The 22,181-nt window shown below is 32.4% G+C and overlaps 2 protein-coding genes across 2 annotated transcripts; one reads left to right on the forward strand and one right to left on the reverse strand.

Moving 5' to 3' along the window:
- Window positions 1-3,313: 3,313 nt before the first annotated feature.
- LOC126655857 (actin-related protein 3) lies at window positions 3,314-8,773 on the reverse strand. Its single transcript, XM_050350195.1, has 9 exons — window positions 8,284-8,773; window positions 7,691-8,150; window positions 6,695-6,841; window positions 6,211-6,303; window positions 5,977-6,096; window positions 5,221-5,331; window positions 4,740-4,865; window positions 4,538-4,636; window positions 3,314-3,833 (listed from the first exon to the last, which is right to left on the reverse strand). Exons 1-9 carry the CDS (start codon window positions 8,328-8,330, stop codon window positions 3,753-3,755), a joined length of 1,284 nt encoding a protein of 427 aa, XP_050206152.1. The 5' UTR covers window positions 8,331-8,773; the 3' UTR covers window positions 3,314-3,752.
- Window positions 8,774-15,012: 6,239 nt separating this feature from the next.
- LOC126655226 (oxysterol-binding protein-related protein 1D) lies at window positions 15,013-21,936 on the forward strand. The gene is made up of 8 exons (XM_050349294.2): window positions 15,013-15,932; window positions 17,071-17,427; window positions 18,112-18,196; window positions 18,736-19,208; window positions 19,378-19,533; window positions 19,682-19,990; window positions 21,055-21,399; window positions 21,630-21,936. Exons 1-8 carry the CDS (start codon window positions 15,357-15,359, stop codon window positions 21,795-21,797), a joined length of 2,469 nt encoding a protein of 822 aa, XP_050205251.1. The 5' UTR covers window positions 15,013-15,356; the 3' UTR covers window positions 21,798-21,936.
- The last annotated feature ends 245 nt before the right edge of the window (window positions 21,937-22,181 follow it).

A 22,181-nucleotide genomic window follows, 5' to 3' on the forward strand; every position in this document is an offset into this window, starting at 1 on the left:
TTAGAATAAATTTCATGATCTCTAATCATTATTCTTATGTGACAAAAAAATTCTTTTGCTATGTTGTATTTTTTTTTATAATTTAAATTAAACAAATCTAAATAATGTTTTGAGCGATTGGCCTTTACAAATTTGATACTAGTCTTATTTACTAGTATTTTATAGAAGTTAAATTTAAAAATTATTACTAATATTATGAGGGATTATTTGCGAAATACCTATTTTTAAAAAGTATTTACATTATTTTTCACCATTTTTTTCTTATTTTCTACGCTATCTATTTTTATAATTTATTTATAAAAGTATTTACTATATATAGTAGATTTATTTCATTTTATGTTAAATTTCTACATAAATACTTTTCTCTCTCTCTCTCTCTCAAAAAGTTCTCTTTTCTTTTAATCTTCTTTTTTTCTTCTTTTTCTTTTAATTTCCAGTATTTCTTTTTCGGTTATTTTTCCGTTCGTCTTTTCCGTTCGTCTACTTCCGATGAATTCCGGTTGTTTTTCCGTTCGTCTGTTCCGTTCGCGCTAGTCCGTTCGTCTCTTCCGTTCGCGCTATGGATTTCTCGACATCGTTTTTAGATTTGTGTAATTTTTTATGTTTTTTGTGATGTTTTAAACATTTTGTAAAATAAATTATTATAGATCTATAATTCTTTTGTTTATAAAATTGTTCTATTATCCATATGATTATTTTGTCTTTCTCTTATTCATAGATTTGTTTATTGCTACTGATTTTGTAAAAAAAAAAACAAATTGATTTATGGTGTATTTGTAGTGATTTTATAATATATTTACGCTTGTGTATTTATAGTGTATTTCTGGTGTTTTTCGAGATATCTATGTTTTTTATGTATTTTTGCCCCTTTTTTTAGTATATCTATGGTGTATTTGCAGTATTTTTATGGTATAGACCACAAAAATATTACAAAAATGTCATAAATACACTATATATACACTATAAAAACACTATATGTATAAACTATAAAAATACAGTAAAAAATAAAAAAAATTCAGGAAAGAAATCTATAAAAAAAGAATAAATTATTAAAAATTGAAGGGTTGTGCATCGGTCGGTTCGGTCGAGTGAACCATAAAAACCAAAAACCGAAATTGGGTGAAAACCGAAAAAAGGTATTTGTGAAATTAAAAAAAATGTATTTTTCGTAAATAAAAAAAGTCAGGAAAGAAAAGTCAAAAACTGAGATGTAAAAGTGTAAATAAGTTACCGAAACATGTATTTTAGGAAATTACCGCACATTATTATTATTAACTGTTATTATCTTGGAACAATTTACAGGATTATTTACATAAATAATAATGGTTAGTTTGTAGGTAATGTTATTCCCTTTTTTCCGCATTAAAAAATTATTTTAATTATATATTTAAAAAATTTATTGTTTAGTTAAAAGAATAGTAATATTTTATTAAATATGTGACTAATTAATTATTTAACATGTTTTATTAAAGTAGGCAACTGATAGTTGAAATATATATAAATTTATTTTTGATTTTAAAATTATCAAACATTAAAATCACTTAATTACTATGGTTTTCTAAATAGCAACTGAAACTATTAGTTTTTTTTTAAGCTAAAAAATCTCATTATATTAAATCAAAAGCAATGACATTTGTAAGAAATTCAGGATAACTGGAAAACCAATCCTGATGGCCTGACAAGAAGCTGGCATAACGCGCTAACAAATGCGCAGTTTGATTCGCAGATCGCCTTACGAAAAAAATAGATAAATTACTACACTATTTCTCTAGTTCGATACAATCCTCTATAATAATATCTGACAAAATGCGTTTTGGATTCTTAATGTCCAAAATGACTTCAAGAGCATCGGACTCTACAACAACATGCTGCCACCCTTTTACCCAACTCAGCGCTTCTCAAATTGCCAAAGCTTCGGCTAACCGAGAAGAAACAACACCTCGAAGATTAATGGATCGAAATTGAATAAATCTGCCCGAACTATCTCTCATGATCAAACCAGCACCCATCGACCTACTCTCACTAAAACACGCAGCATCAACGTTAAGTTTCAAGTTACCATCCGCCGGAGCACACCATTTGGCCGAGCCATCCTCCTTCAGCAGACTTACTTCACGCAAATCGCCCCGCCCGAAGTTAGCCAGATTCCATGCCGCTAGCTGATGCCCAGCATTATTTAAGACCGCAGCAACAGTCAGCGATTTATTCGCCCAGACCAACTCATTCCTATTCCTCCAAAGACCCCAACAAAGCATCCACGCCATGCAAGCTTCTTCCTCTGATAACACCTCAAGCCATCTAAGAACCCATTCAAACACACTATCACCTACTCCCAGCTGAACCCGAAGCAACGAGGCCTGCCATACCTCTGTCGCAAAACTGCAGTCCCTCAGAACATGGAGGGCACATTCAGGAGCAGCTGCACAACTTCTACAGTTATCATAGACGAAGACTTTCCTTCTAGCAAGTGCATCCGCCGTTGGCAAGTAACCCGACGTAGCTCTCCACAAGAAATTTCTAATGTGACGCGGAACTTTCAAACGCCAAACTTTACCCCAAATCTTATCATTCCCAAAACTCAAACTATTAGTTAATATAGTTAATTTTGTTGACAAAAGAGCCTCTCTTTTTTTCCGATAATAATCATTACATTACCAGTGCGAAATTATTTGAGTCTCCTTAGGGAGTTCAATTTAATTTGAATGCATAACCACATTATCATCTGTTATCATTTCAATATATAGTATTGGTCCTTCCATTTAGGTGTAATATTTATTTAATTTTTTTTAATGTATTGTAGTTTTAATATTTAAATTACATTTACTAATAAAAATATTTTAAATAAAATATATATTTTAGATTAAATTGTTAAAAATATGATGGCTATACAATGCAAATTTAGGCTAAATTGGATATGTTAAAAATTAATAGTATAAATTAATATAATTAAAAAAAGATTATCTAAAATATTGATTTGTGTGAATTGTGTAAACTTATTCTTGATAAAAACTAAAATAGGTTCTCTCAAAAAAAAAAAAAAACTAAAATAGGTCGTGTAATACATGCGAGTTGGAATGAGGAAAAGTGTATTTCTCGTATTATAGATATGGGTTGAGATAGTCTTAGCACATTAATAACTAAAAAATTAAAAATTAAAACACTAGATATAATTATAAAATCTAGAAAAAACTCCGAAAAGAAAATGCACAGATGTTATAAATTTTCCGTCTATGTTAAGGACATTAGTAAATAAAGGGAAATGATAAAACAGGCAATCCATATTCCATATAATACCCAGAAGAAAAAAACAGAGTGAAAAAGTAAACAAAATTTATAATTCCAATTAGTGGTACCATATAATTTTACTAATTATACAAACGAATGAATATATTTGGTGCTATCCACAAAGAGAAAGATAAAGAAAAATGTAGTCATAATCTAACTGAGCTGAAACCTAAAAACCAGCTCAAACTGAGTTTTGCCTAAATCACAGTTCCTAATAGTGACATGATCATCTGCACATATAGAGTTTAAGAGACTGCAGGTAATCAATGAATGAATCAATACCAGGGAATGCATCTTCTCTGTTCCACTCTTGGTCAACATTACATATCCGACACAGCCTCTTGCAACCGATGAATACGGATGAGCGCGTAAAGATGGCTCAAGGAACGCGAAGAATTGATGCAAAAATGATTGTCATTGAGCTGTGCTAACTGAAAATGCCTGCTCAATCATCTCCAAATTTCGATCTAATACATTCCCTTGAAAACAGGATTTGTACGACAAATGCTGGCTCCGTATTCCTCGTATTCTGCTTTTGTATGGCAAGCCTGAACATGGAAGCATACAATAATTTCAATTCTACTGCCTGACTATTTAAACAGGATGGAAGCTTAAATCGTTTACGGCAACAATAAAAACAGAACAAAGCAAACCAACCACGAAAACGAGGAAATAAAACATGTTTCACCAGCTCTGTTATCTTCACTATCAAAATCACATAATTTAATACTTAATTCAACAGCAAATATGAATTCCAAATCCATCCCGACATAGCAGCTTTAGAAGCCATTAGGTTCTAAAACCAAAGAACCTTAATCAAGAAAATGCAAAATATTATGCCTTTCTGGAATAAGAAAGAATACAGCCAAGAAAGATGACCACAGCACTATAAGTACTAAATAGGCCCATCTAAAGCAGCACGCAACTGATGTTCTTTTTCATTCTCAACTAGTCCAGCAGCAAAAGCACCTACAATTGGTCAATTTATCTTTTCTTGCAAAATAAAATCAAGAAATGCTCCTATAAAAAAATAAAGAGTTAATTTTCAAATGCAAAATTCAAACCACAAAAGTTTCTTCTACTCCTAGGCATACATCAAAGAGCCCTATCCGAAAGATACTCAGTAGATAAATAGATGACAAAATAATCAACAAAGCAAAACGAGGGAATCGAGTGGCTCATGTTCTTGCAGAATCTTATGGAATATATGCAGTAGAAATTAATATGTCCAATAGGGCATAGAAATTCTTACCGCAAAAAATTCAGGTGTTGATGCAAGTACTGAACCTCCGAACCAAACAGCATATCTTTGAATAGGATGGCTGACTACATTTACTTCCACGGGTTGTGCCTGGAAACTCAGAAAATAGAAATGATCAGACTCCTTGCATTGTTTAAAACCAGCTAGTCAGAAATGAAAATGAAAAAAATTGTATAAAATTCGAAATGCTTACTTTTATCTCGCCATTTAGTCTAGCTTCAGAAGCAAGAACTCGAGCATCCACAATTTTCTTTAGATCACGTTGCAACCTTCTACCAAAGTCCTTGAACATGGTTGAACCCCCAGATAACACAATATTCTGAAGAAGAAAATATAAAATTAACAGCAATTAAAAAAGAAGACGAGAAAACCGAATATAGCAACATCTGAATGGGTGTCAAGTGTCAACTGATCAATAAGTGGTAGTCTGTGGAAAAAGAAAATTAAAGACTCTGGTCCTAAGTATTTAAAGTGGTCAGAACATCAGCCAAACAGAAGTACGGAAAGAACTGGGAAAAGGAGACAGATCCATAACATCCAGAATTTTGAAAAGATATATGTTTTCATTAAGGAATTTTCAGAGTGTTTCAGATGTTTGGGATACAAATTCACTGCTCATATAATATATTTCGTTTCAGGGACACCATTTGCTTCTTAACATATATGAACTTCACCTTATATAAAGCCCTCCTTGTATCAATTGGTGCAGACTGAATGCACTTGTCTATCACAGATGGTAAAGGAGTGGTGAAATCGTTACTATAAATCTCAGGATTAAAGAAAACCTGGAAAGCAAGTTAACAAAACATCAGAACATTCTACAGAACAATTTAGACAAAGAAGAAAGCAACCAGCAAAGTTCACTGGTTTTTAATCAATGTTTGATTTACACTATAGAGGTGTCTTCACATGCAACACTACTGTCAATCGCCTTCCTCTATTTGTAGTTGTAAGTTGTAAAAGAGAATAAGGTCCAAAATTTAACTAGTAGAAAAGATATATGTAAAGTAACATTTGATTTTACATGCATTACCATGTTATTCGGTAAAGGAAATTTTGATCCTACTAAAACAATGATTTCAAGCTTAAGAGAAAGCTATTAGAAGTAGAACTACAGTATAAAAAGTAACTGGCAAAATGGACATTACTAGGAAAAATAATGGTGGACAGGAAAAAACTATAGGTTCGTTTTCTGTCCAGGAATTAAATGTACAGCTTCATGTGGAAACTTCTCATAAAGCCATTAGTTGATATAGTTAGTTCACAAAACATACCAGGCATTGCTCAAGGAAACAAACAACATTGTATTGGCATCGGCCGGCCATCTATTACTAATCAACAAAATTACAAGATAAATACGCGAAGTCATTTAATAAAATTTAAGGCCACTACAATAAGAAAAGGTCTGAAAAAAAACTGATAGAACAAACCTCAGGACCAAGAAAACGTTCATAGCCGATATCACAGGAGTATGGAGCCCCTGTTTTAGGTTTAATACCTCTCCAATGCTTAATGTACTTGGCTGGTTCTTTATCATGCTTGTTGAACTCCTGGAGCAGTTGGAATTCACAGTTATATTTTTCACCTTAATCATTAAAATAATCTGCAAAAATAGTGTATCACAAAACTATGATTCTCAAAATAAAAAGGGAGGCAAAAATCACCTTAACAATGTCAGAACAAGTGTAGCAATGCATTTCCTTCACTTTTCGTGCTACATCAAATGAATCTTCTGGTGGTACATTCTCTCCTCTTTCCTAGAAGAAACAATTTCAACAGGAACTAGATATTATTATACAAGCTGCAACTATTCTACACTACAAGTTTACACAGTTATAAGCGTTATTTTGGAAGATGCTTATTAACTTCCGTAAGGGTATTTTTTTAAGCTTTTAAAAGCAAAATAACCAATTCCAGCACACAATCAGTGCCTCCCGACATCGACTATATGGTCTTTTCAATTGGTAAAAGACAAGTTCCAAGCTAAGAACTTATAACTTTGCAATTTGCATATGTAAATGTTTCTCAATAAAAATTCAAGTCAATAACTAAGTTGTGGTCTCCATACCATCACGCATAAAAGATATGAAACCCGACAATGAGCTGATAAGAAAATGAGTCTAAAGTGAGCAAAATTGGACAATATACCCGCATGAGCTGCTGAATAAAGAGAGTCACATCTTTTCCAGCTATAGGAATCGACTTAATGCTGCTCCCAATAACATAACCATCAGCAACAGGTACAACATGAGTAGACCCATCTCCAACATCCACCACAACCCCTGTCATCTCACACTGAAGATACTTAAATGTTAATCTCAAAAGAATGGATAATTCTGCTGATTACTACAAACATGATATATGTACTTGTATTTGAGTTAAACAGTAACACCATAAAAATGAAAAAGGAACCAAGGATAACTTTTTATTAAACCAATATTCAACAAATCAGCATCCTTCATAAAATCATAGTGCTATTAAGCCAATAATACTGTATCCACTGCCTTCATGGACTAAGTCTAAGTCTAAGAGTCAAGGATCATTATAGTTAAATTAGAATTAAGCTTAATCATGTTCTTGTCTTGGCATAATAACTCTACTATGAATCCCATGGCATAATAAATATCTACGTCTTCAAAACAGACATAATCACAGACCTTCATGCAATCCTGTCATACTCCTGAACCATAATGTTCAACAGGCTAAATACTCAGGCATCAGCCCTTTAAACTAAAAATGCCAGAAAATAAGTTGATGCAATTGCACATTTTTATCTGTCCGATCAGCATGCTTAAATGCTAGATTTTAAAAAATATAAACATGACCTTTGGTATTAATTAACTTAGGTCAGCTTATAAAGAAGCGAAGAGTTGTCCACAAACTGTTAGTGAAAACACTCTAGGGAGTAGAGCAACTCTTTACAACTACTTTAAATACCAAATGTCTAACATAAACAGATGCAATCATCAGTTCTAACTTCTACGTCCAAATTGAGTTATAAAGCTTTATATTCAACAAGTAACATAATTCCCAAAACTTGTGGGGAAGCCAGTCGAATACACAATAACACAATATTCAATTCCACACTCTAGTAGGAAATACATGATTAAAATCAAGGAATCCGCAATATCCTTAAAAACAAACCTTGGAAGTTGTGTACCCAGCAGCCAAAGCAAGCACGGAATTCACGGCAATATAAAGCCCAGGAACATTAAAGGTCTCAAACATAATCTCACCGGTATATTCGCGACTTTCAGGTGCAGTAAGCGGGCTCTCCGTCAAAAGAAAGTAATGATCCTCCGGATCACATCTCAAATAATTAAATATACACTGTTGCCAATACCTTTCCATTGCATCCCAATTATCAACCTGACCATGTTTAATCGGATAGCTAAGATTATAAGTATTACTAGACCTCGATTTAGAAATCGCATCATCTCCGATAAAGAAATCGAGATCAGCCATAACCCCCGCATTATGCTGCGATAACCAATTCGCTTTCGAAGTCGTTCTCGATTGATTTAGAAAAGATTCATTTACAGCTACTACAGTCGGTAAAATAAAACACGGCTCTACATTTCCAGCAAACCCCATTTTAGTATACCTGCAAAACAACAATAAACCCAATCAAAAACCAAAGAATAAACAAAATTATTCGGTGGGGAATTTCGTCGAACACCTAGAGTGCAACTAAAATTTCTGTGAGTTAAGAAACAAAACAGCAGAAATTAAATTACCCAGTTCCATTATCAATAACGACGGCAGGTCGGGAGGTGGGGTCCATGGAAACGGCGTAAAAAACAGAAGCGGGGTTGTGATGTATAAAAAAAGAGAGGGTTTATCATGGTCTAAAAAAGAAGTGAATTGGCGAGGAAAATAATAAACTTGGATCGCAAGTGACAGCCACCGCTCACCGGTAATTGAAACGTCAGCTTCAAGTTGTTGTTGATGGCGGCGGCGGTGTTGGTGGCGGCGGTGGAGGTGGAGGTGGTGGTTAATAATAACGACAATCTACCCATTTCATTTCGACGAACGGCGACGTATAATGAAACAAGGTCTGTTCATTATCATTATCATGAGCGTAAATAATTATAGACGAACGATTTATGAACCGAATGAAATTTTGGGTTGGATACTTTTCGTGTGAATCGAAACTCAAATCGGAAATAAAAAAGACTGGCTGACTTGTTTTTTTATTTGGTTTCGTGGGATTGCTTTCTGATTTTAATGCGATGGGTGGGTCAGATTGGATTTGACGGTATAGTATGTAATTATCGACCGTTTGATTTTCGTACAAGTTGTGTGGGACCGACGATTGTTTTTATCTTCGTGACGGTAGTAATATTGCCAATGGTTTAACTTTTTCTGGATTTTGTTTCCTTTTAGAAAATTAAACATTTCAAATTTTTTATTGTCCGCAAAAGGTTAAAAAAAAACACTCGTAGTTTTTATAAAAAAATAATTTATTTTTTTTTGATATAATTAAATTCTCTTTATCTATACTATATAAAAGCACGGATGAGGGGAACAGGCAAATTTATTGAATAATCCTTTTCAGTTTACTACTAAATAAAAATTTTATAGTCATTAACTAATTAGTTATTTAATTAATCGCTATTCCAATTAAAGTCCTAATTAGAATAGATAGCTAAATTATCTCCAATTTAGTTTTTAGTATGTAAAAATTAACTAAATTGTCTCCAAATTAGTAGGAATACCTATCTTTTAGTTTAATTGAACTACAAAATTAAAATACTGTATTTGATCAATATATTATTATTTAAATTTTTATCTTATTATTTTTAAATATTATTTATAAAATTAAGTTAATTATTTAATTATAATTACTATAAAACCAAAAAGAAAAATAAATTCAGTATATAAATAAAAAATTGATATAATTATAATAAATTTACTAATATGTTCATTGACGAGTTACGTTACGAGCCACGTGCATAGCACGTAATGCAAAACTAGTTTTTAAAGAGAACAAATAACTCTTTTTGTCCAACATCATTATTACACTCGTTAATAACTGACATATGTCTTATAATTATATAGGAAAAAAGTTTAAAAATAATTTTAATGTTTAAAATATTTACCGAAAATTTGAGTAGGTAAGTGTTCCAAAAATAAACTATAAGGGTTTATTTGTTCAATTTTAAAATCAATGAGGGTTTAATTGTTCAATTTTAAAAATACTAGAACTTAATTATGCCCTAAAAAAGTAAAAAGACTTATCTATACTTTTGAAAGAAAAAAAATTAAAGTTTTTTTATATCTTTTGCCTTTATTATTTTTATCTGTATATTAAAACAGTCACATTTTGCTACTCCATGCAATGATGGTAAAATTATAATAGACCGTAGAAATATAAACAAATTTATCATAAGTTTGTTATAATTTTATTATCATTTTATTGAAATATCCTTGGTTTAATATATGAATTGGCGTGATTGATTTGGTCTATATAAATATTTTTTTCATTAAATAAGAGAATTTGTAGCGTTTGAGTGAGAAATTAAACCCATGATCTTGATAAAATATTATTATGCGCTAATATCATATGAGTTATAGTTTATCAGTTTAAAACTTTCATGATGGGTTTTACAAAAAAAACAACAAATTGAAAATTTCTAAAATTTATTATGTTATTTTTATTTACAAATACTTCTCTAAAAGAATTTAGTTAGCCAAGGTAAATGTTTATTAGCATCCAATAGTGACAGATTTTTTGTTGACAATGATTAGAGATATAAAATTATTAATTCTAGACACTAATTTAACTAATAGGAAAAGAATCATCGAGTAAATATTTTTAATTTATTCATCTAAATATATCAAATATTTGCAATTTGTATTAGTTACAATCAACTTTTTTCAACTCATTAGATTGTGTCGTGTCATCTTTAATTGTCATTTTCAATTTGACGACGTTTTATCAAATAAAGACTGATGAGGATGTCAAGATGGCAATAACTGATTTGGTTCATTTTTTGCTACAGAAAAAGCAAAATATGTCTAAAATAACTAAATCTGTTAAATTAAAAAGATTTAACTATAACTGACACAAATTATAAATGTTTAGTATTTTTAAGTGAATAACGCAATTAGTATTTTTAAGTGAATAACGCAATTTTTTTATCTTTGTAGTTCGTCCTTTTAATAAGTTTTTTTTGGCTACCTATTGGTGCAATGACGTTAAATTTGAATCAATCAAGGCACGTGACAAGTGTCTTGCTAGGTAAATGGCTAACACATGGAGTTGGTGCACCAATCCTTGCAGGTCGGTGGTGGGTTGCTCTTGTTCCTATTTATGGATTGGGCTCTATAAATTTTGGGCCTACCAGCTGAGCTTAATTTTGTAAATGCAAGTTCAGCTTAGATTAATATATTGGGACGATGTTAAAAATACTTAAAATATTAAAAATATTTATAAAAGTACCTGTAAATTTTTTTTATTTATAAAAATATGACTGATTTAAAATTAATAATAAAAGTACCAAAAAATGAAAATTAATTATAAAAGTACAATTTATATAATGTCGTATAACTATGGTATAATTTTGGAATATTAAAACTATAAATCAGATAATTTAAAAATAATATTTGGTTTATTATTGGTATAATTTCAGTATATTTTCGGTATATCGATTATAAATTTTTTATACTTCCTTCGTCCCACTTTAGAAGCCCCATTTGACTTTACACACAAATTAAGAAAACATTAATTATTCTTGTTTTTTCCTGTTTTTTCATGTTTTGCCCCTATTAATGATAGTGGAATTTTCCATAGAACTCTTTTAAAATGACTAAAATAAGGGTAAAATAGGGTATTCAATGAAAAAATATTCTAAAAATAGTAATGGGACTTTTTAAATGGGACATCCCAAAATGGAATATGGGACTTTTTAAACGGGACGGAGGGAGTATATATTTTCTAGTTGATAACATGTATATTTTTTTAAATGTATTTTTCACTATAGTTGGTAATGAACTAGAGAGTTTGTATATTGTTAGGTTAATATTTAGTATGCGATGTGGTGTAATGTTGATGTAATAATAAAATTTCAGTATATTTTGATGTGTACACTCTTGGTATACTGTTGGTATAATTTTGGTATATTATTAATTTAATTTTTAGTATACTATTTGATGTAATTTTGGTAAATTTTTATTTAATATTAATAATATCTCAGTATGTATAATGTTGGTACAATTTTGGTATAATATTGATATAATGTTGATATAATGTTAGTTTATTAGTATACTGACATTATAACCACAATATACACTGCATGTTTGATATTATTTTTTATTTTTTTGTACTTTCGTAAATATTATTAAGATTTTTGTAAATGAAAAAAGTTAACATGTAGTTTTGTAATTTTTTTTTTTTTTTGGTAAATGGTGTAATTTCCTCTAATATATTTTGTTTAATTTACATATATAAATTTATTCATATTTAAATTGAATATTTTTAAATATATATATATATATATATATATATATATGAAAATTTGATTAATTATATAAATGTAATTTTACATGTTCATCACATTCAATTAAATTTTGTTTTTTTTTCTTATTTCAGTTTTCATTTCATAACAGTGTTCAAAATTAGTTACTTAGAATGATTTCGAATTTTGGAATTATTTTCAACTAATAAAAAATTAAAATTATTTCTATATATTAAGGTTCGACAATCTTCCAAATATATGGATTTTCGTGGATTCATAAGCTCCAAAAGAACTTGTTACATCAAATATAACTGACATTGGTTCTTACAATATAATTTACTTTTGTCTTTAATTATGTGCATGCAATTGATTTTATATTTGGCACACTATACCAAGTGTCCAGGAGGAGAAAAAATAAAGTTTATTTTCTACATAAGATATTTTTTATTTATTAATTGAGGAGGAGAAAGTATTTATGAGAATAATCAAATTCACGACCTATCAGAGTTTTTATCCAATACTTATACTACTTGACTTATAACTCATGGTTGTCATAAAGTTAAAATGAATACAAATGTCATTTGTATCATTTGTCAAATGATAAATAAATATAAAAATAATATAAAAATAAATTTTATTATCTACACAAAAGTTTGTGTTACAGATATATATGACCATGTGTCAGATTTGGTCGAAATCGCGATGGATTTAATTGGGCTTGAAAATTGTACATACAATTTTTAGTTCGGTCAAAGGTCAGTATAATATTTATTATTCAAACTCAATTCATAAATGATGTTTATAAAGACTCGGACTAATTTTTAAATACACATGTAATTTTAAATATAAAATTAAATTTAAATCTTCACATCAATAAGTATAAATATGATTAAAAAGTCACATTATAAAAGTATTAATAGATAAAGAATGCAAATATTTAGCTTAGAAAAGTATTAATAGATCAATACTACTACAAATAAATATTAAACTGCTGAAGCATTTTCATTGCATGTTGTATTATTTGTGCTATTTTTAACACAAAAAATAGCATAATTCGGGCTAATAATCACCCATGGCACCTCAACTTTAGGGGTACGGGCGCTAAACCCCCTGAAGTTTAAAAACGGGCGCTAAACCCCCTAAACTTTGTGTCGGCGCTCACTAAACCCCTTTTGGACGAAATATGACCAAAATACCCCTGGCGCCGTTTTTTCAGTCAACTGACATTTTAAAAAAAAAATTCTGACACTGTCATATCATCTGACACGTCAGAATTATACCTTAAAAATTTCAGACACCTAAAATACCCTCAATTTAATTTAGAAAAAGACAAAATAAATAAATCAACCCAATCTAAATTAAAAGATGAACCCAACACCCGACCGGACCATCCCCACCCGACCGGACCACACCCACCCGACCACCCGACCACCCGACCACCCCCGGAAAATTTTCCGGTCATCTTCTCTATTGAAGATGACCGGAAAATTTTTCCGGCCATCTTCCGAATCTGTTCCTCAAGAACAGATCCGTCGCGGATCTGTTCCTCAAGAACAGACCCGCGTCGGATCTGTTCTTGAGGAACAGATCGTGCGATCTGTTCCTCAAGAACAGATCTGCAGATCCGTTTATTTTGGTGACCGGAAAATTTTCCGGTCATCATTCACTCGGAGAAGATAACCGGAAAATTTTCCGGTGGTGGTCGGGTGGCGGCGATGGTTAAATCAGTGATGGGTTGGTTTTGAATGGGTGGTTGGGTTTTGAATGAGTGGTTGGGTTTTTTTATTTTATCAGATATTATATTTAGGGGTGTTTTGGGTATTTTTATTTTTTTTTGTCTTTTGATGACGTGTCAACTGACACTTGGTGCTGTCAATTTTTTTTTTTCTGTTTTAAAAGACAGCCGTCAAACAAAAGACGGCGCCGGGGGTATTTTCGTCCAAAAGGGGTTTAGTGAGCGCCGACACAAAGTTTAGGGGGTTTAGCGCCCGTTTTTAAACTTCAGGGGGTTTAGCGCCCGTACCCCTAAAGTTGAGGTGCCATGGGTGATTATTAGCCCATAATTCGACATATATCTTACATCATTAAATTTTACTCCATTGCAAAATGCTAAATGGAATGCTAAATCTATATTTCTACAACTAATTTCATTTTAAATTTTCAATAATCATAAATATTCAACCATTTTTAAATATATGGACCTTAAAAGTTAATTAGATGTTTCGCCGTGTAATCTTAATTTTTCATCAAAACCTAATTGTCCTCCTTTAGTGATAATCTATCATTTAAATTATTTTATTCTCTTTTTGCAAATCACAAAAAAGAACATCACAAGAAGAACAGCAGTACCCATCTTGTTGAATTCATATTCTTTATTATTTTATAGTATTTCTTCCATTATTGTTAATTTATAAAAATATTAATTAAAAGAAAAAAAAAACGATAGGTAGAAGAAGAAGGGCACGAAGCCTGTGAAAAAATAATAGAGAGAAAATAGGAAAAATAACAGCCAAATTCTAAAAAAAAATATAAATAAATAAATTTCACACGTGATTATAATTTTTTATGACAAATTTGTAATAATTTAGATATGCATTAGAATATGGCATATGTTAAACTTTTTAACAAATTTAGCACAAGTTTTAACATATATCACATTTAGCACATGAGATAGCATAGCAACGAAGATGTATTTTTTATTTTAAATATTAAATTATAGCATTGTGAGAGTATTTGACACAGAAGTGAAGATGTTCTTATATAATTATAAAATTATATTTTATTGTAATTGATAAAAGCACAATATTAAATTTACAAAATGATTTGATCTTTTAGAAAGTGATAATAATTTTCAAAAATAATAATAATAATAATAATAATAATAAAAGCATCACAAAGAGAATTATATATTGTAGGCAACCAACAAGTCATTTCAAACAACCTTTTCAGGAAATCCATGGGCCATCAGGCCCATAAATAAATACAGTTTAACTTCTTCCTTCTTTGTACTCCATTAATGGAAATAGAAAGCGCACGTTAGCCATGTCTGTCAACAACAATAATCATTACCTTCTTTCATGCATTAATACATATCATGCGCTTCTTTACGCTTAACCTACACCCCCCACTGTCCACTACTACTCCCCTACTGCCTCCTCTACTCTCCGCATTCACTCTCTCTAGATCCGCGTGCCGTTTCTCTCATCTCCGAAACGTTTCTTTTCCCACTCCTAACCGTTGTCACCTCCGATACCGCATTAACAAAAACGGCACCGTTTAAGCACTACTGCTTGTTTTTTAAGGCATTTCCAGCTCCGATCGGATCCTACTACACTCCGTTTCGGATCTAAATGAATCCGCTCTGCTGCATTGCTCCGGTTTCCATAGATAAAGATCGAGCAAATCCGAATCCAGTAGTAGCAAAATCCGTCAGCCAGAATCAATTAGGTCATGAGAATTTTAGTACTAGCCGATCAGTTTATCACGCATCTAAGCCTAGTTTTTCAGCGCAGGTGTCGTCAGTTAGTACAGATTTAGATAGACTATCAGGTTTCGGAAATCATCACGATTTCGCTTCTGATGAGCTAATTACTGACGGAGCTAGAGATTACAGTCTGAGCAGCTGCGGCGTCGGCGGTGGAGGCGGAAGCGGCGGTTCCGTGGCCGGAATTTTGTATAAATGGGTGAATTACGGGAAAGGATGGCGGCCGCGGTGGTTTTTACTGGAGGATGGAGTGTTGTCGTATTATAAAATTCATGGACCGTATAAGATTTTAACCAGTCCGGCTAGGGAGAAGGATGTTGGGGTTATTGGTGATGAATCTGTTAGGTATTTGAGGAAGGCTAATTGGAATAGTAATAGTAGTGGTAATAGTAATAGATTTGAAGCTAAACAGTGTAAGCCATTCGGAGAAATTCATTTGAAGGTAATAGTTTCAGTTTTTTAATTCTAAATGCAGGGTTTATTTTGTTGACTAGTCTTGTTTTTTCTTATGTGATTGTTTTTTTAAATTGTTTTTTGATTTGTTTATTGTTGATTTGGAGTCTATTATTAGTGATTTGTTAAGCTAAAAGTCTTATTATGATGATTTACATTCATCGTTTAAAAATAAAATAATATAAAATTAGCATGATTATTTTGCTGGCTAGCTAGGTGGTACGGGACTATATATGGGACATTTGGACACTTGGACATGCTCACGGTGAAATGGCGTTATTTTAAGGTTTCCTACATTAAAATTGAAGTTTTGTGTCTGAAACGCTAAGTGTTCGACTCGTTTCCAAAGTGGGAAAGTTTAGTGAAGTGTCCTTGGTACCTAGCTGGCAAGTGACCCCTTTTGATGTTCAGCGATGCCAGATTGACTCTGGCATCTATGTTTATTGAAAGAGAAGTGATGATAATAACTGGAATTTAACTTATGAGAGTTGATTGTATGATTGAAAAGGTCAAAACTACTAAAGAGATGTTCTGGAACATCTAAACGTATTTGCTGCTTGCTATTGCAATTGTCTGTAGAACACTAGTGAATTAGGATCGTGCATCTCCATGTGCTGGTAGTTATTGCTTGCTTAAATCAGTGTCTGATGATTCTTTTTTCTTTCATGCTATACTGTTATTCAAGTGCTGCAAAATTTATTTTTGGTGCTTAACTTGATTTTTTCTTATGCTCATAGTATGTACCTCGAGCATTAAATAACTTGTTTGCTGCTTGATTTAATATTCCAATCTTTCACGTTCCCTTAGGACTCACAATTTGTATGTGGTGCTGTTTGTCTACTGTATGATATGGGCGTAATTGTTTCCTCGTAAGCTCCATTATCCATGAGTTCCAGTTTCATGGTTTGCATAGCATAATTATCTCCCCGTAATCTCCATTATCCATGAGTTATAGTTTCATGGTTTGCATAGCATAATTGTCTCCCCGTAATGTCCATTATCCATGAGCTCCAATTTCATGGTTTGCATAGCATAATTGTCTCCCCGTAATTGTCCATTATCCATGAGATCCAGTTCCATGGTTTGCATGGTCAACTGTGAATAAAATGTGGGTTACTTGTTTGCAGGTTTCTTCTGTTCGTGCAAGCAAATCAGATGATAAAAGGCTTACAATTTTCACAGGAACAAAAACTCTTCACTTACGATGTATATCAAGAGAGGATAGAGCAGCATGGCTTGAGTCCCTGCAGGCTGCTAAAGATCTTTTTCCTAGATTATTGTCAAGCAATGATTTTTCACCTTATGAAGATGTTGTTGTTTCCACTGAAAAGTTGAGATTACGGCTGTTACAGGAAGGCATTGGCGAGCCAGTAATCAAAAATTGTGAGTCAATAATGCTCTCAGAAGTCTCCGAGTTACAAAATCAGCTGAAGGCACTCCAACGTAAACACATTATTTTGCTAGACACACTGAGGCAATTAGAGGTATTCCCCATTCTTTTATTTTCCATTAGAATGCAATTTGAGAATTAATTTTGAGCATCGGCAAGCATGATACTCATGTCTTATAATTGTAATGCAGTCAACATCAAGTAGGGAGCTTGTGTTTCATTTTATATCTGTTATGCTTTGTTTTTATTATCTTTGATTCAAGAATATTAATGTTTGTTTGAATGTTGGATTCCACACATCAATCAGTGAAGCATGTGTTTGATATGAAAATCTGTTATATAATTCTATCTTGCCAAGGTTTATTTCTGTCTTTTATCTGTCATATTTATATGTTTCTTTCTGATTGCTTTTATTCATATGAGCCATAGGCCCGTAACAAAGCAATTGTGTGAATACTGAATTGTCCTATGACTAAGAAATCTCAGTGTCATTACTTCAAATACTGGGTTTTGCTATGTTCTTGAAGTGCCAAGGGGTACTTTGTTTTGTTGTGATTCATAAGAATTTCTGTAATCTTTGCTTAAAAATATTAGTGCTGATTGTAGTGCCTTTTTGAGTTTCTATAATTAATCAATCTATATTTTATTTGTATTCTGGTATTTTTTGCGCTATGTTGAAATTTCTATAATTAGAAAAACATTCTTTTGTGCATGTTCTGTGGGATCAGGTGATGAAAATTGCTGAAAGAGTACTTATTCTTTTTAACATGTTCTGCAGGCGGAAAAAATAGAGCTGGAGACTACTGTTGTTGATGAAACAAAAGAGCGGGAATCATATTGTGGACAAGCAAACAGAAGAAGTGGTCAGTATGCTTCTAGGATTATTTCATCTCAACATCATCATACATGTCTCTTTTGGTTGCTTATAAGTTATAAGTAATAGGTCAATTCTACTTGTCCGAAAATATATCATATGATGTGGAAAGATATGAGTATTTGTTAGAATGCTCTCATTAAAAGCACGTCCATGAGGCAGCTTATTATTCTTTAAAATTTGAGTATTATACATCAGAAAAGTAGTTCGATAATTATATTGCTCTTAGAACCCAAGCGCACTTTATGGAGTCTAAGTCTAACAGATATATGTTCTTTTAATTAGTGTTTAGTGCCTGGTGGACATGGCATTTCACTCATTTAATGTAGTTTTGTGTCTATCTTCATTTGGCTATTTTCTCATCAGTGCTTGCACAATGCCTTTTGTAACTGAAAGAAAGTTGTCAGTTACTCGAGAAAAAAAGTTCGCCAAAATGCTCATAAAATTTCTTTCTTCTTCAGCAAAATGTTGTGGTTTGTTTCCATGTTCGTATCTTACTGAATTACAAATATTCTCTCTGTGGAACAGATTTCTATTCTGTTATGTCAGATGGCAGTCTTAGTGATTCTGAAGCTGATAATGAAAGTCAAGATGGAGCAGATGTTGAGACAGACGAGGATGATGGGGCATTTTTTGATACGAATGATTTTTTGTCTTCAGACGCTTTAAGAAGTGCTTCCTACAGAAGCAGAGAAGCTACGGGAAATGGTTGTATATATGATAAAGACCCATTCTTTTCTGATCGTTTGCATGGGGCGTTGGAGAAGGAAATCAGGACAATCAAATATCCTTATGTCAAAAGAAGAGATAATTTGCCAGAACCAAAGGAAAAAGAGAAGCCTGTTGGGCTATGGTCAATTATCAAAGAAAATATTGGAAAGGACTTGTCTGGAGTTTGTCTACCTGTTTATTTCAATGAACCCCTATCTTCACTGCAGAAATGCTTTGAGGATTTAGAATATTCACACTTGGTTGATCGAGCACTGGCTTGGGGAAAGCAGGTTAAGTCCTCAGCTAGTCTCTTTTTGTCACTTTAATCTTAAAAGACTGTGTGCTTTATCTCTACCAGATATTGTGTTATGCTTGTTAAAATTATGGCAGTATTTCTATTGTATAAGGTTTAACATTCTAATTTTGCATAACTAGGGAGGCTTTTTTCTTACATTGCAGGGAAATGACTTGATGAGAATTCTGAACATTGCAGCTTTTGCCGTATCTGGTTATGCCTCAACAGAAGGTCGACAGTGCAAACCGTTTAATCCGCTTCTTGGGGAGACATATGAAGCTGACTATCCAGATAAAGGACTTCGTTTCTTCTCAGAAAAGGTGCTTGTTTTGGTCTTCCTGAGCAATAATATCTGTAACAACGTTGGATTGAAAATGAATTTACTGTTGTCCTTCGCTGTTTATTGTGTGGTAACTGGTTAGTAGATAGTCCTTTAGGTTTTTGTTGATGCATCAGTTTTGCTTACAGGTAAGTCACCATCCAATGATAGTTGCTTGTCATTGTGAGGGAAGAGGCTGGAAATTTTGGGCTGACTCCAATATCAAAGGGAAGTTCTGGGGGCGATCTATTCAGCTTGATCCTGTTGGTATCCTTACCCTACAGTTTGAGGATGGTGATACCTATCAGTGGAGCAAGGTCACAACTTCTATTTACAACATTATACTTGGAAAACTTTACTGTGACCACTATGGTACCATGCGCATCAAAGGGGGTGGCAGGTATTCTTGCAAGCTCAAGTTCAAGGAGCAGTCCATCATAGACCGAAATCCTCATCAGGTAATTTTAATTCATGCAAATATATTATAGGTCTCTCTGTCCCAAACTCATACGTTTTCCCAACTAACGGTTCTTTTTCTTCTAATGGTGTGTCTTATGCCCTAAAACTTTCTGAACTGCTCAAACAATAGTCTGTTACACAGTTTTCACATCCGTGTGATGAAGTTAAATGAATTCATAAAAAATTATCATGAGTAATAAGTTGCTGTTTTAACATTTTCCTCACATGCTCATGCTTGAGAATATCTGCTTGGTGCACTGTGCACAACTGGCCACTTTTTGGACTGTCCATCAATAATCAAAAAAATAAAATTCGGGATCTGCATTTGCGCTGATATTGGAGAGTGACTAGAGCGAAAGTTTTTCTTTTTTCTGTAAATTGAATCCACTTATTCTAGTCTAAGGACGGGCTTGATTCATTAAAAAATAAGGAAGGTTAATAAATAATTCCCCTTTTTATGTTTGTTTTATTAAAAAATATTTAGAAATGAGAATGGTTACCCTTTCAATGGAAATCACTCATTTTTTCCCTTACTCTTTGGAATAATTTTTTAATGATATGGTAATCGAATCAAAATTTAGTAATTACTACATCATAATTTTTTTAAAATTATGATTTTAAACAATTAAAAATTTAATCTATCATATAACTATCTATTCAATTCTGTTTTGCTTAAAAATAATGAATTTGATATTATATATTAATAAAAAATTTAAAAAAATTATGTTGATTCTATTTTAATTCCTACACTACGCTAACTCACTGTGACTGAGCCAAACATGATGTTAAAAATAACCATTTCCTTGCCATCTCCTTTCATTCCTATCCCCAACTTTGAACAAAATGCATCCTGTGTTTCTCGCTGCATTGAAATAGTTCAAGTACCTCTATGTATATGAAAAAAATATAAAGATTCAATCAAAAATGATAGAAGCAAGGCGCAATCTATGGATGGAGTGTTTATCTATTTGGTGGTTCAGTAGAGCTGTAAATGTTTACATTTGTGTAAAATAGACTGCTTCTAGCTGCAACGGCATCATGACAAGTATTGCTCTTCTTGTAGGTTCATGGATTTGTGCAAGATAATAGTACTGGAGAGAAGGTAGCAATGTTGGTTGGTAAGTGGGATGAAGCAATGTACTATGTACTAGGAGATCCAACTACAAAGCCGAAGGGGTATGATCCAATGACAGAAGCCGTCTTGCTCTGGGAAAGAGACAAAGCTGTTAACAAGACAAGATACAATCTCACCCCTTTTGCATTAACATTGAACGAACTCACTCCTGGCTTGTTCGAGAAATTGCCTCCCACCGACTCTAGACTGAGACCAGACCAAAGACACCTAGAGAATGGGGAATACGAGTTGGCTAATTCGGAAAAGTTAAGACTTGAGCAGTTACAAAGACAGGTATACATTGGCATATCTACTTTTTGCTGGTAATGAGCTGCTATTATGAGCAGAACAAAATGTACATAATTTAACTTGCACCTTAAGCGTTAACAATTGACCACAAATCGACATATGTAAAGGATTTCGATTCCCACATTTCCGTCAAACCCGGTTTTAGTTGAAGCATTGATGATATTATAGTCTGAATTCTGTAGAATGATGAAATGCTGCTTCTTTTTGTGGTGCAGGCAAGAAAGTTGCAGGAAAGAGGTTGGCAGCCGAGATGGTTCCGGAAAGATGAAGAAGGGTGTTATCGATATATAGAAGGTTACTGGGAAGCAAGAGAGAAGAAGAAATGGGATATGATTCCTGATATTTTTGGCCAAAAAACTGATTTACCTTCAAGCTTAGTTTGAAGAATAACCTGTTTTGGTTAGGTCCCATATATATATTTTAGTTCAAAATCTGGTTTCTGATGTAGTGTTTTGAAAATCGGGTTGCGGTTGTATATTAATAATATTATTATTATCATTAAATTAATATGCATTTTTATGATGGGCAATTATTTTTTCTGAAACGTATAGAAAGGAGTGGAAAGTTATTCAAATGATGCTTGAAACAGATGAACCACCCAAAATTGATTTTTATACTGTCTGCCGAGAAATATTTAGATTTTTGGCTTGCAAGAATGTTGATTGAATAACTAGTATCTATTTAAAACAATTTGATAATTTAATTGGCAATTTTTATTTAAAACTATCATTATCTTATTATTTTTTTTCCCTTTTCAATTAATAGAT

The sequence above is a fragment of the Mercurialis annua genome, linkage group LG7 (assembly GCF_937616625.2).
Source record: "Mercurialis annua linkage group LG7, ddMerAnnu1.2, whole genome shotgun sequence".
Taxonomy (NCBI): Eukaryota; Viridiplantae; Streptophyta; class Magnoliopsida; order Malpighiales; family Euphorbiaceae; genus Mercurialis; species Mercurialis annua.